Source organism: Triticum aestivum, chromosome 6D (genome assembly GCF_018294505.1).
Source record: "Triticum aestivum cultivar Chinese Spring chromosome 6D, IWGSC CS RefSeq v2.1, whole genome shotgun sequence".
NCBI lineage: Eukaryota > Viridiplantae > Streptophyta > Magnoliopsida > Poales > Poaceae > Triticum > Triticum aestivum.
The window spans coordinates 429,449,609-429,465,123 of record NC_057811.1 but is presented as its reverse complement, the minus strand read 5'-3'; the positions used below and the strand labels follow the sequence as shown (position 1 = coordinate 429,465,123).

Here is a 15,515-nt window from a genome sequence, read left to right as displayed (position 1 = left end):
GAATCTAGATACGCCCGCTATCTAGCGGGAGAGGGGAGGGAGCGTTGGAGGAACCGGATGAAGACGAGTTTCATCGTGATGATGCTCATCGTGATGACCGCAGCTCTCTTCTATGTGATGGTAGTTTAGATGATCGATATCGACTTGTAATGTGAAGACAAACTCGCGGTCTCGAGATTTGTAATATAATGATTCATACTTATACATTTTGTTCGGTCTTTTCAATTCGGAGACTAATATGATGAATTGTATTCGGAGACTAAAATGATGAATTGTATTCAGAGACTAATCTTCTATTGTATTCGATGAATCTGTTGTTGATGTGTGTTGTCTATATTTTGTCCAATTATACATTTTGTAACCTGTGCAAAAAACAGAAAATAAAAAAATAAAAAAACCTAATATTCATACTAATGGCGCATCACATCATAGTGCGCCATTAGTATGCCAAAGGATACTAATGGCGCATCACTAAACAGTGCGCCATTAGTATGCCGAAGTTACTAATGGCGCATCCTGTTGTAGTGCGCCATTAGTATGCCAAAGCACCTGGGTATACATGGCCCCTGGGAGGCATACTAATGGCGCACTGTTGTATATACTAATGGCGCATCTGGGGTGCGCCATTAGTATACCAGGTACTAATGGCGCACCAGTGGTGCGCCATTAGTAAAATATACTAATGGCGTGCTACTAATGGCGCACCACTAATGCGCCATTAATGGCCAGATTAGGTGCGCCATTAGTAGGCCTTTTTCTAGTAGTGGGACTTCAATCGAGATTTCCGAAATAAGTGATTCATATGAGTATGTAGCCACTTCATCCATCAACTGCGTGGATAATATTAATTTTATTTTATTGCCAATGATATTTAGTATCGAAACATAAATCCACTCATACCAAGCGGGTATGTTACATCGTAATCGATGTCGAGTCTCCGCGTGAACCCTTTTGCTACAAGCCTCGCTTTCTCACCACCTCATTGAATTTGTCTATGAATGAGAAGTTTTTAGTATTCCATATGAAAGATACTTATGAGGAGTAGGTATTACTGCGGTAAATACCACTCGTTTGCAGAGCAAGTGCTATTCTTCGTTACTTGCTTCCTTTTATGTGAACCAATATGAGTGCAAGAGGCACTCTACCATGGATTTTGGTTCAGGGCCCAAAGGTTTTATCAATTTGAGAAGAAATATATGTCGACAAATGTAGTCTTTAGTTTATATGATTCTAATGGAATCATTTAAGTTTATGGATAATATATTTATTCTTTTTTAACTCCTTGTGATTTCCTACAACAAATGGAGTCAAGGTGTTTCGATGTCCCGGCACAAAACATTTGTACACATATATGCCGGGCTTTGGATGATGAGCATCCAGTGAGGTGTCTTTCAACTTGATGTTGAATTACATTTACTGGTTGAGGATTTGATTTCCTCTGTTTCCGCGGAAGCATATGAGAAGTTATCTCTCGTGTTGTCAGATTTTCTCCCCCTCTTGCTCTCATTTTGGGGAGAAGAGTAGTTTATCGGGTACCTCCACTCTTTCTGACATTTTACTGCAGGAATATAGAATTTAATAACACCTTGTCATCAGTAAATGTATGTGGCAGATTTGCAATGTGTTGCAAATATATGATTCTCTAAACTTCTAGTTCAGATTCTTTGAGTACGTGGATATAAGGATTGAATGTCAATAATATTTTTAATTTATTTCTCGGCATTCTTTGTGGTACTTATCTCCCCCTAATGCCGAAAAATATCCTTATTGCTGATGCAATCAGCATACGGGCTATGAATAATTTTGATTGACAGATACATTGTAATTCCTCACATAGATCCCTAATTTTCTGTGAGTGCCCATTGATGTATGCTGGAGTGGTGATATCGGTATGTAACCGAATTATCGCAGATGGGAAATACTTTGTTGGTTTCCACGTAGTAACTACACGGGGAAAGTAGTATGAAACGCAGTTGGTATGATTTAGATCATACTTACGGTGTATAAGGCCGTATGTGTCCAGCAAGAGGCTGGTAAATTTACAATTCTTTTAAAGTGGTCATGTTATTCATTTGACTATCTCAGATAAGAAATTTAGTCAAACCATTCTAGCTATGTACATAAGGTACTGAATGCAATCAGAAAATTCTCGTGAAATGAGTTCAACGACATTGTCCATTCGAATGGGTATATCCTTTGTTCAGGAGAATTTGCTCCTACTTTGATAAGTTAAGCAATTTATTTGGTAAGATCATGGTTATGTGTGATAAGAGACACACTTAAAACCATTTTATGAATGTGTGTATGAGTACCATGAAATATCTAAATTACCCCAGATAATGGTTCAACATTCCACATATATCTTTTGAATGTGTTCAAGGAAGGATAAGTGGCTCATTTAGAATTTTAAGGTGAGAGTTCCTTAAAAAGGATTCCCCCTATGGCACATGTGGTGCACATATAATCTGATGATATGGGGAATATTTTGCCACTTGTTAAGTTGTGACCAACAGGATTGTCAATAATTTTCTAATCATCCCCAAACCAGGATGGCTAAGGCTATCAAGCCTAATTTAATTTATTAATACTTATAAAATCATTGTGTACGCAACAATATTGTGTATGAATTGAAACATACATTCAAATTTATCGAATATTGTATACAAGGGATATGATATTGGACATTTTACTACATGTAGTAGTATAAATATAGGCTAATTATATGTTGGGATAATTAGGAGATTACTTGAGGTCTCCGATATTATTGAGTGCAAATTAGTTCATCCTCCATTTTCTGCACTAGATTTTGGTCCTCCTTCTGATGAAGATTTCGAAAACAATTCTTACCAGAATCTGGTTTGCAAATTTTTCCAATTATCCCATTGGACTTATTGGCCTTTTAATAAATTTGCGGTGTGGTTCGGCCATATGTTTGAGGGTGTGGTAATCATAGGTCCAATATTTATATAACCACACATTTGACAAACTTGAGAGTTGTCTTTTGATCATTTGAAAACAACCGAGTCCTATTAAGAGATAATTCTGTCTTTGGTTGTCTATTAGCCTCCACTTTAATTTGAATTCATCATGGTTCATTTTTTGTGAGCACTAACTTGCATAGTATTCTCAGTACTAGTAAATATTTCAAATAATGGTATAGCACCCGTTGGGTGAATCTGATGATTTTAAGAAATTATATATTTCTTTACCATGGAAATGGTAATAGCATCATAAGAGACATAAAGTGTATTAAGGGCTTTTCAACCGGACCTGCATATGAAAATATTTGATCAAGGTATCTCAACTTGAAGTTGATTAATTGACAGAGTTGTGAGCTGCGATAGACTTAAGTCTGGAAAAACGAATGGGTGATCATTCGCGATGTGCTCATGGCAGCATGCTTCTCTTAAGGGAAATATTTAAGGTGAATAAATATTCGTCCATTGTGTACCTAGTTTAGAACTAAGTGAAATTGGTGAGAGATAAAATGTGTATGGACATACTTAGCTATTAAGAGAATAGCCATGACACATTATCCTGGCGGTGGAGTTAAGTGGCAATAATGCCACAGGTGAATACAATGACTGATGTCATGAATCATCTTAAAATAAATACTCCCACCTAATCATGAATTTAGTGCATTTGGAAATGTAAGCAATGAAAATGATTCGTTTGAGAACAATCATGGCCAAGGTGATCCTTGGTGAACCGAGGTGTATCCTTCGATACAACACATGTGATGAAATCGTTGTTAATATTTTGGACTTCATTCTTGAGGAAGTGTGTGACTTTAGAATCACTGCCAAAACGTATAGACTTTGTATGTTTAACATTGGTTAGTCACTATGAAAGTATAACCACAATGTGATGTGGACCTTACAAAAGTGTTTGAGACACTCAATCGTTGCCATAAATTATGGAAACCATCTTGTCAGATGGACAACACTATAATTAGAAATAGTGACATAGACTCCACTGCCATGTATTTTACCAATGTAATAGAAGGTAATCACCAGGGTATGCAAATATTTTCATATTTTTCTATGACATATTCAAGTAAAGTGAGACTTGATTTCGCACAAGATACCACTTCGGCAGATAGCGATTGCGTATGAATAATATTTACTATAAGAGTAAATCATTTTAGTGAACAACAACAAATGCTTCAGAGGAGCATTTTTTAGTATAGCTGATGCTTTATACCCATACATGTAGACCTCAATTGATATAGGATAACACTTTGAAGATAATCACCAATATGGTGTAGATCTCACAGTAATAGAAAACACAATCTGACTTTTGTTAGTAGATGTTCATATCTCTATTACCTTATGGTATGCTATATTTAAGAAAATCACTTTGAAGGTAATCATCTGTCAAAGTGACATGATGTAGACCTTGCAGTAATAGTGGATAGTCTGCAAAATTTTGCAGTAGATGCCAGTATTACCTTATGATATCTTGAGGTAGTCACATCTAATATTAATATTTGGAAGTGCACTTTGAAGGTAGTCATCTTGTTAAAATGATAAGATGTAGACCTCACAGTAGTGGTGCATAATCTGCAAATAGTGCAGTAGATGCTACCAATACCTTGTGATTCACAAATAAAATTTGGGCTAATCACATTAATATTTGGAAGAGCACGTTGAAGATAGTCATCATGCCAAATTGACAGACGTAGATCTCACAACAGTGGTGGATAATCTGCAAATAGTGCAGTAGATGCCACCAATACCTTGTGATTCACAAATAAAATTTGATGTAGTCATATTAAGTATGACACTTCGTAATATTGTTTTGAATTTACGTCAATATTTGCAAGAGAGAGAAAAAATCAATTGCAAAACATAGTTGTTGCATTTAGTATCTTGGGATCCATACCGGATGGAATGATCGACGCACCCAATAACATAGGGACAATGCCTTGGGACTCGACCAATATGATACTACAAGTTATTAACCAAAGTCTAAGATAACTATAAGCCTGATGGCTTGTGTGGAAGTAGTATCAAGCCTGACAGCCTGCAATACAAAATAGCAGAGGATTGAGAATATAACTGCGTAAAAACAGAGATCTCGTGGGCCTATATGCTAGTTATAAACTTATATGCCATTAAGTGTAACGAGAAGTGCTAAAATGTCAAGTAGACAAAGAGATAAGATTCTTTCGATCGTCGTTCTCTGAAATCTGTACAGCCACGAACGTGATTCAGTTGGCTTTCGCTCTGCGCAGACGAAATCTCCATCTTGGAGAATTTGGAAGGGACGTCGCGTCGCCGATTGAAGGTCGTCGTGCTGCGTCATGGGACGCACGTTGGTCGCCCCTGTCTCCGCCGGCCGTCGCGCCGTGAGTGGGCGTGGCCGTTGGCCACCACTTCCGCTGGCCGCCACCGCCGAGTTTGTGGAGAGCAGACATGGGGGCCGCCCCGAAACCTAGGTCCGCGCCGAGCCGATGGCCGCCGGCGTGTCTGGAGTCCCGTTTCGAGGCCGATGGCCGCGGGCCTGCCGAAGGGGATGGCTGCGCCGTGCGCGCCGGCTCCTCTGTGCTCGTACACGGACTGCGAGGAGAAAGGGAAAGTAGGGAGGGCGCGGACACTGATGCGCCGCTGTGGTCTGCCGTCTGCGTGCCTACCCGCCGCGCCGTACGTCTTCCGCTGGCCATCCAGCGATGGGCCGTCGTGGTGGAGGCCACCCATTGAGTGAGAAAACTGGCCGAGACCGACGGTCTCGTGCGCCGCCACACCACGAGGATGCAGTCCGAGGGGTACCGCGGCGGTGTAATTGAGCAAGAGGGCAAACTACGCATCGCTCTCCCGCTGATGTCCAAGCGACGACGTCTTACCTTCCTCTCGGCCGGCGCTGCCGATCTTATCGTGGCCTAATCGCTCTAGGTTAGGGCAAAGTGCTGATAACGTGTGAAGAGGAAAAGAAACGTGTGAAGAGGAAAAGAAAGAGAGAGAGGAGCAAACGATTGGAATGAACGATCATCTTCTCATTGATGGAAATTAGGGGTATTTATACCCAGTACATGGCAGTTTACAAAAGGGGTGGTTGCCAAAAAGGTACCGACATAGCATTGATTAATTACATAATTACTAGATATTAATTATTCCTAACATGAGCTACAGTGTCCTACGTACGGACGCCTCCAATGGGCCTTTGCCCGACACGACGGGACCTCGACGCATGTCTAGCCAGTAGGCCACGACGGGACTTCACGGAGCTGTGTCCGCAACTCTATCCAGGCGACGCTTGCTCCCTGAAGTCATCAATAATTTGCTCCCTTTGACCTGAACGATCACATCGTGCATGCAGCGGTCGTCGTTGTGGACCCAATCCTTATCCGTTGCATGCCACATGCACCAGTTCATCCAAACAAAGCGAATTACGTTCAGAGAGTTTTTGCCAGAGGCCACGCTGATGATGGCAACTGCACGCCAAATTAAAAGAGGCCAATGTTACGGGTCAAGGAGTATATGTACAAATTTGCTAACCATCGACGTAGCTAGTTTTAGGAGTAGGAGCGTACGCAAGCACACAGCCACTGTGGATGTCTGATCGTGATCGATCACCAGCAGAACTGAAGCCATAAAGAGTAACTAGTAAGGAGTCTCCTCTAATTTGGTTTGCGCATTAGTGACGATTTCAGCGCGCACGTATAGCACATGGCTCGCCGGGGCGGCTACCGGCTTGCCGCTGTTGGCCATGCGGCGCCGTTGCGCGCGTACCGACCTCACGCTGACCCGCACATGATCACACGCCGGCTGCTTTCCGTGGAGGACCAAGTGACCAACAAGTCTCCATCCTCGAAGCAGCCATGTTGCAATAAACAAACAATATACTCGTCCAACCAACACGATCCTAATACGTCTTCACTTGCGTTATTTATAACAAAATGGCGATTCTCACTGTCAAGCCTCCTACTAATACAGTATGATACAAAATGGAGCAGTGCTACCTGAAGCAAGCTGCCTATAAATACAGCCGCCCGTGCCGAGGCAGTCAATTCACATCGATCCCCAGCCAACCAAGCTACGAAACGAAGCAAGCGCGCCGGCCACGTACGAGAGTTCAGCCAGGAGAAAGCCATTGTTGCCATCGACCGATCTTGGGTCAGCTCGAAGCACACACACGAAGAGTTAGGAGTCGTCCGCGGAGGAGATGGGCTCGATGGGACCTGCCGCCGGGAAGCCGCACGCGGTGTGCCTGCCGTACCCGGCGCAGGGGCACATCACCCCGATGCTCAACGTGGCCAAGCTGCTCCACGCCCGGGGCTTCGACGTCACCTTCGTCAACACCGAGTACAACCACGCCCGCCTCGTCCGCTCCCGCGGCGCCGCCGCCGTGGACGGCCTCCCGGGCTTCCGCTTCGCCACCATCCCCGACGGCCTGCCGCCGTCCGACGATGACGACGTCACGCAGGACATCCCCGCGCTCTGCAAGTCCACCACGGAGACCTGCCTCGGGCCGTTCCGCGACCTCCTCGCCCGGCTCAACGACCCCGCCACCGGACACCCGCCCGTCGCCTGCGTCGTCTCCGACGTCGTCATGGGGTTCTCCATGGAGGCCGCCGACGAGCTCGGCCTCCCCTACGTCCAGCTCTGGACCGCCAGCGCCATCAGCTACCTCGGATACCGCCACTACCGCCTCCTCATCGGCCGTGGCCTCGCCCCACTCAAAGGTACGTACGTACGGTAGTTTGTTCCCGGGTCAGTGCTCCCGTCACTCGATACAGCGCACGTTGCGTCTCCAGCACGTAGACGCTTTGCCATTATCAGCTGCTGATCGAAGCTCTTATCTGAATATTTGACTTTATGCGTGCAGATGCTGAGCAGCTGACGAACGGATACCTTGATACACCGGTGTAAGATGTGCCGGGCTTGAGGAACATGAGGCTCAGGGACTTCCCGTCCTTCATACGCACCACGGACCCGGACGAGTACATGGTGCACTACGTCCTGCGGGAGACGGAGCGCACGGCCGGCGCGTCGGCCGTCATCCTCAACAGCTTTGACGACCTGAAGGGCGAGGCGGTGGAGGCCATGGAGGCGCTCGGCCTGCCCAAGGTCTGCACGCTCGGGCCTCTCCCGCTGCTGGCGCACGAGGAGCCGCCCTCGCCGCGCTGCGCCATCAACCTCAGCCTGTGGAAGGAGCAGGACGAGTGCCTGGAGTGGCTGGACGGCAGGGAGCCCGGCTCCGTCGTCTACGTCAACTTCGGCAGCATCACCGTCATGACCAGCGCACAGATGGTGGAGTTCGCTTGGGGACTGGCACAGAGCGGGAAGCAGTTCATGTGGATCGTCCGCCGAGACCTGGTGAAGGGCGACGCCGCGGTGCTCCCCGAGGAGTTCTTGTCCGAGACGGCTGGCCGCGGGCTCATGGCGTCCTGGTGCCCGCAGCAGGAGGTGCTGAACCACCCTGCCGTCGGAGCGTTCCTGACGCACAGCGGCTGGAACTCGGCGCTGGAGAGCTTGTGCGGCGGCGTGCCGGTGATCAGCTGGCCGTTCTTCGCCGACCAGCAGACCAACTGCAGGTACCAGTGCAACGAGTGGGGCGTCGGCATGGAGATCGACAGCAACGTTCGGCGTGACACCGTCGCCGGACTTATCACGGAGATCATGGAAGGGGAGAAGGGGAAGAGCATGAGGAAGAGAGCGCAGGAGTGGAAGGAGAGCGCAGTCAAGGCGGTCATGCCCGGAGGCTCGTCTCACCGAAACTTCGACGAGCTGGTCCGCGAAGTGCTCCTGCCCAAGAACTAGATCTACATTGATCTTCACTGTAATTAGAGAACACTATTACTGTATCTTATTTGCTTGTTAAGGAAGTTCGTTCCTTCCGAGAGTGATGTCCGTTTTGATGTACAAAGATGAAGTTGTCTTAAGATGCAATGGGTCTCTTATAATACTCTTCCTGCGGTACAGACAAATTAAAAGATGATGCATAGAGACTTCAGAGTATACACTCGATGAAGTTGGAGTCACGATTCCTATTACCGTTTATCTGCCCTTGCCCTTGCCCTTCCCAGCTAACACCACCTCCAGACCAGTGAAGACAGCATACGCTTTGTCCACAAATACCAGCTCAGTATCGATGCTGGGTATCTGAGTTTCAAGGAACCTGATAATGCAAAACCTGCCAGAACCCAGGCTGACCATTTTGGCCGCTATGATGCCACTCCTCCGGCTGGTAATTGTCCGCCCAAATCAAGCCCGGCTCCGGCCGCTGCCCGGTGAGGACAGGTGAGAGATCGGCCGCGCAAGGCAAGTGGTAGTCCTGGTCGGAGACGCTAAACCAGAGGTTGAGCTCGGGGACATACTCGGCGGTGCCAAAGAAGGGCAGCGCCCAGTCACCGGCACGGCTCCAGGAGCGGCTCACCGTGTCGAAGCAGTAGGTGCCAAAGTGATCTGCAGAGATGCAGATCACGTTGCCCACCACCGCGACAGAGCCGAGGTATACGTCTTCTTCCAGGGGCGGCAGCGGGAGGTCCTCACACTGCCAGGTCCGGCAGGGATGGTATTCATTGTAGTGCTGGCCGGAGACAAGGGCCTCGAACTGGAAGCTCTTCCCGGGACGGAGCAGCCTCTCGATCACGTAGAGGCTGCCTTCCCCGCCTCCGGGGTGTGGAACGGAGACGGCCAAGGGATCATCCTTGGGGGCGTGGAGGCCGGGCATGGTCACGAAGCAGTCCGAGTCGGCGTCGTAGGTGAAGACGTGCCTCTTGCGGTCCGCGAACACGATGCTGCGCTCCGAGAGAGCGAACGCATCCATTCTGAGCTCGTCGCACTTGGGCGTCGGGTATGGCGGCGGCCGCGTGTTGAAGAGTCGTGCCGGCAACCGGATCGTCCCGATCTCTGAGGCTTGCTGCTTCTTGACCCTGCCGCAGGCCTTTTTCAGGGATGAATATGATGCAGAATCTCTTTGTACCCGCGGCAGAACTCGCCCATGCAGAGTCACTTCTTCCGGTGTCGTGTAGAAGAACTGGTTGCGGGACAGATCGAAGCGGCGCAACGAGTACATGCAGCCCGGGCGGCTCGCCGCAAACAGATTCAGAAACCGCCGGACGCCCATGGCACCAGGTTGAATCACCTTGTCCCCGCCGCCGATGGATTAATGGAGGCGCATGTCCTGAGCGGTAATAAATTTAACAGAAATCAGAAAGTTGAAAAAATTAGAGCAGAATTCAACTCATCGTACAGAGAAAAGAAATAGTGGTTGCCTTTCTATCAAGCCGGGCGAAGATGAAGTAGTAGATCCACGGGCGGCGGAGCTGTACTGGAGATAGCACCAAGGCAGAGCGAGATTGGGAATGGGATCGGGAGGTGCTGTATATTGCTTCACGCGACCAGCACGCTCGCATCGCTAGGTTTTTTGGTGAGAGCGTCTCGCGCTCCTGGGTTGGGCCGGCCCATTGGCACGTCCGATCGCTAGCACGGTTTTCTGTTTTTTTTTTCTATTTTTTGTTTTTTAACTTGTATTTTAATTCATAAGTTATACATATAAAATAATTCCAGTTTTTTTATGTTGCGTTTTCTTTCATTTTACATTGATAAATGTTCATGAATTTAGAAATATTTATGAAATAAAAATGTAAATGGATTTGAAAATATTTGGCCATTTTAAAAAATGTTCATGAATCAGACAAAGTTCGCAAACCCAAAAAATATTCGCGAGTTTCAAAATGCTCGTCAATTCCAAAAGTTAAGGATTTGAAAAATATTCATGAATTCAAAATAGTTCATGAATTTCGGGAAAAATAATTCAATCAAAATTATCATGAATTGTAAAAATGTTCGAGAATTTAAAAATATGTTCTGAATCGGCAAAAAATCATAAATTCAAAAAATGTTTGTGAGTTTGAAAATTTTCGTCAATTCAAAAAATGTTCATGAATTCGAAACAGTTCATGAAAAACATGTTGGTAACCCAAAAGAAGATCGTAGCAGATCATCTGCGCATTCCAAAGTCAACAAAGTCATCTGCGCATTCAAAAGTAAATAAAGTGTCATAACTGGCAACGACTTCAAAATACCCAGTCCACGGTACATTGCAATTTACTACGCACTCAATATTCAGTCCACGACACTACATGATAATAACCCATCCCGATAAACAAAGTAAACTCAGATTACAACACCGCGCAACGCAGAGTCACAAGGTCTGTGCAACATAACACGTGAGAGAGGCTGAGATGTTGGCCCTCAGAGGTAATAGAAGGCGAGCAGCGAAGTCACCACAGTTGCCAAGAGAACGGTGGCGGAGCCGCCCGGAGACCTCGCCGCCACATTCGCCTTCGGTGGTGAAGCGGTCGCGCCGCCACTGGATGCTGAAGGTGACGGTGCTGCAGTGACAAAAGCATTGTCAAGAGACTTATACGGGCATATAAAACAGCTATTTGGTACTGATCTAGACGATCTTATATTTTTTTACAGAGGGAGTATAATGTAAAAATTGTCCGTGAGACACGTTTAGTTGTAGCATTCACATGCTCCGTGATTTGGACAAGTATCATTATTGCTGTAACTATCAGAATAGCTGTAAACCACACAATTGTCAGCTTGCTACGCCCTCCTCAATGAGACCACGGAAGCAGACACCACGTAGGCAATAGAAATGTATAGATTGGTGGCCTGATGGGGCATTCCTCGGATACTAGTGGACTAGTGGACGGATTAGTGGCAACATCTGCATCGCAATTTGTCCCACCAACAGTCATGGAGTACACCTACCAGAAACAAACGATTTCTTTGTACTACCAAAATAAAAATACTATACTGTACACGAGGAAGGCTTTGAAATTTCAATGCATTTGTGCTTCCGAAAATGAACTGCTCGATGCACATACTCCGTCCGTCATTTTTGCTCGGCATATAATATTTGTCTGAAAGTCAAACTTCGTAAAGTTTGACTATATTTATATTCAAAAATATCAACATCATGCTAGCAAAAGTTTTTGAGCTACTTGTACAAGTCCAGGGGTATGGGTTTTGTCTATCACAGCATGTGACTGCCTCGTCCAAATTTCTTTTAGCTACTTGTACTTTTTCCAAGCAAAAAAGTTTCTTTTAGCCTATATGCTCTTGTCTGTATCTTTTGACTGCCCAGACCTCATGCTCAGAGCGCACATGCAGTCCCTCGCAAAGATACAAGTCATGTTCACGGACAACGAACACTACGGCGGCCCCATTTTTATGCCATTCTTGTGTTGTAAAATAACGATGTTTCTTCCTTGAATTTATGGATTAGAGTCAACTTTTAGTAGAAACACAAAGGGTTAGAGTCACTTTTTAGTAGAGAAGACCACTAACCAAGATTTATTTCGGTTAAATTCCACATGTAACTAGACAAGCTTTTGTTTGTTCGACTTCAGACTCTCCAAATAAGCGCACAAATACGATGTGTGTGTTCATCGTCATCATTTTCCTCAACATATGTCCTACTAGGGTAGTACTGAGGCTGATGCGCATCATGGTAAGAAAACAAGACAACAGAAACAAGAAACAGGCATGCATCAAAGAGTGCAATACAAAGACGATGATGTGTAGAGAAGAGCTTTACCTTCAGCAGGAGCACCACCCGGCCCATGTGCAGCTGCAAGCGAACAAGAGGTGAAGATGGTCAAAACCCAGTCCAAAAATTTCCAACACGAATCGAGATCTTTCATCGTAAATCCCACATATGAACCGAAGAAATGATAAACTTCCTAGTAGAACAAGAAGGTCTTGTTTCTTGGTGTAAAAAATGGAAGCGGATTCTAGCCAGACCGAGGAAAAGAAGATCGTGGAAAAGGTGAGGAAAGGCACGGTGCTCACCGTGGCACTTGTTCAAGACGGAGGCGGATTGGCCGCAGGCGGTGGGGAGAGCGAGCACCCGTGTCATGTTGATCGGTATCGGAGTTGTCTTGGCGTCCATGGCAGCGCAGAGGCACTTCACGGTGGCGGGGGTGCCGACGGCGGTCTTCACCTCCGTGCAGCAAGCCTTGGAAGGCCGAGCCGACTTGGTGCTGGGCGTCACATAGTCGAGGCAGTCTGCGAGGCTAATCAACGCCTCCATGCAGTCCGGCGCCGGCGCCGGCGCTGGCGCCCGGGTAGCCGCCCCCGCGGCGTCGGCGAGCGCGAGGAGGACGAGGATGCACGCTGCGGTGGTGGCGCCGCCGGTGAGAGCCATGGCTGCTCTGGTTGGTGCGGTGTGCGCTTGAGCGTGAGAGGAGTGGGTTCGAGCGTGTGGCGATGGAGCTGGGAGGCTTGGGATGCGGGGAGGGGAAAGAGGTTTGTTGGACGGAATTGAGGAGGGGTGCAGGGGTCATTTATTAAGTGGCGGATAGGCTACGGCGACGGTGGGCCCCAACCATTTGATTTTTCTTTTTAGCTGGACCGTTTGATTATCTTTTGTGGTCTGAATGTGGGACTAAAAACCGTCGTACGTAGAAAAGCCCTAGCCGCCGACGACTTGGGTTCGTGACTTTTGCTGGTCCTCCTGGCCTTCAGTCGTCTTTTCGGCCTTCTAGAGGTTGGGAAACTACACATCAACGCTTAGAGTTTAGTTTTTCTTAATCTATGGTTGATTTTTATGTCTTTGCCGGTATTTTTTTTTAGAATTGGCGGCAAAATTTCAATGATAGAGGCGGTGTCGTACAAAATACAAGCTCCATGGCTCTATCCCTGTCTGGGTGTGGCTGTCGTGGCCGACACGACTTACACCAGGGAGCCTGTGGTCTTTGCTCCCACATATCGACGGTCCCATTCTCGTGGAATGTCACCCGCTGCTTCAAATTATCTTGACGATGGTGGCGACGATAATATTGTTAAGCATGCTCTTGTCATTGGGTATGTTAATTTGTTCTTTTGTGCTCTCGATCTTCATCCTCGACGATATGACGATGAAGTAGCAGTTTGACAACCTTGCAGGGGGTGTGTCCTCGCCACAGTGCGTTCAACAATTTTAGGTTGTCACGTGTTTGGGGTGAGCACCTTATGCGGCTCTTTGAAACCTGTGAGAATGGTCAAGCTTGTGCATGTTTGATCTGGTGTAGTTTCTTCATTGGATGGATGGAGAAAAGTCTGACATGCAAGAGATGGATCTAGGGTCAATGACCACAGAAGACTTTGATGTGACTTTATGTTTTATCTTGGTCCTTTGTTGACTCGTTTTTGTTCGATTTGATGTACTTTGTCAAATTTATTAATAAAGTCGAATCGTTTACTAAATAAGTTGTCGCATGTGGATTGGTTCCGTATTCAATGTGGGCCCCTACTCCAGCCTCAAATATTCATACCAGACGGTCCGGCAGTTTTAGCCTCTAGCGCGGGACCCTTACTTTGAGTCGGACGTATCCGAACCAAAATCTCTCAAGTCGACTCCAAATTGAGAGACGGAGTAAGATTTTTAGACGTTTGCTACGTTGGACTCCCAACACCCGAATCAAAACTCCATACCACATGGTTTTCACACTCCTCCACAGTATTCCCGTTCCTGGCCTCCTTCCCCCTCCCACGGCCGCCAAATCTAGCTCGAATGCCGCCGCCCCTGCTGTGACTTCGACCCAGTCGTCCGCCACTGTAATGGATCCCTCTGGTCCAACGAACCATCAACATCGTCGAGGCCCCGACATCGCCATCGTGCAGGCACGCCGACTCCACGCTGAACACGGTCTTCGTCAAACATACATAGCCGCAGGAGGGAGAAGGTGTGGCGGTCCGAGCGCGCTCCACACCACACTGTTGTGCCGATGCCACATGGATATGCGTTGCCCTGGCCCACCCAGTATGCGTTGCCCTACTATTTTGCGTCCACCCAGTATGGGTCGGCAGCCATGCAGCAGTCTGGAGTTTCAACCTACTCCGGCAGGCCTCGACCGTTCACCGATGACCTCACCAGTTATTGCAACTTCACCGAGTCGTCGCAACCCATCTAGTCACGGATACCATTAGAGAAGCCCTCGTCTACGGGTGCCTGAACACTATTCATTAGGACCCCCCACCCAATCTCAATGATGACCGAACATGTGATGATGAATATCATCAACGTAGATCGAGAATCCGAAGAGTGGAAGATCAATACTCGCAAGTGCGGGATGTGCAGACAAAGAAAAGGAGAGGAGCCTCCTACTTGACGAAAGAGGACGAATTGTTGTGCTTGGCTTGGTCGGGCACATGTATTGACCCGTTTGTCGGTGCAGAGAAGGGGGGGGGGGGCATTTTGGAGGAGGGTGCATGCGTTCTTTCATGAGAACAAACTCTACCTATCGTATAATACTAAAATTATTCTTGATCGGAACGCGAGCTCGCTCAACCATTGATGGTACGCCATTTAAGAATCCACTAACAAGCTTTGTGGTGCATATACACAAATACAAAATTGGGCATCAAGCATCATAGGACTTGATGCACACTTTTGGTTCATTTGGCCTATGTTTTGTGGTGCAGGGGATTGTTTTGCTCTATGTTACAACATGTTGATCATGCAATTGTTTTGCTTCGCTAGCCCACACAACGGCGATCAAACAAGAGATGAAG

The 15,515-nt window shown here is 46.9% G+C and overlaps 1 protein-coding gene and 1 pseudogene across 2 annotated transcripts in view; one reads left to right on the top strand and one right to left on the bottom strand.

Moving 5' to 3' along the window:
• The first annotated feature begins 7,025 nt into the window (after positions 1-7,025).
• LOC123141840 (7-deoxyloganetin glucosyltransferase-like) lies at positions 7,026-8,930 on the top strand (annotated as a pseudogene).
• A 2,036-nt stretch (positions 8,931-10,966) lies between these two features.
• The window catches only part of LOC123145583 (non-specific lipid transfer protein-like 1), a 5,991-nt gene continuing 1,442 nt past the window's right edge, over positions 10,967-15,515 (bottom strand). Inside the window, exons 1-3 of one of the 2 annotated variants that reach the window (XM_044565042.1) lie at positions 12,813-13,286; positions 12,559-12,591; positions 10,967-11,341 (exon numbers count right to left, since the gene is read on the bottom strand). In XM_044565042.1, the coding sequence (XP_044420977.1) occupies positions 11,202-11,341; positions 12,559-12,591; positions 12,813-13,167 (528 nt within the window). In that variant the 5' untranslated portion in view covers positions 13,168-13,286 and the 3' untranslated portion in view covers positions 10,967-11,201. Of the gene's footprint in view, positions 11,342-12,558; positions 12,592-12,812; positions 13,287-15,515 lie in introns of those variants that run through there. The other variant, XM_044565043.1, reaches the window with a different exon arrangement.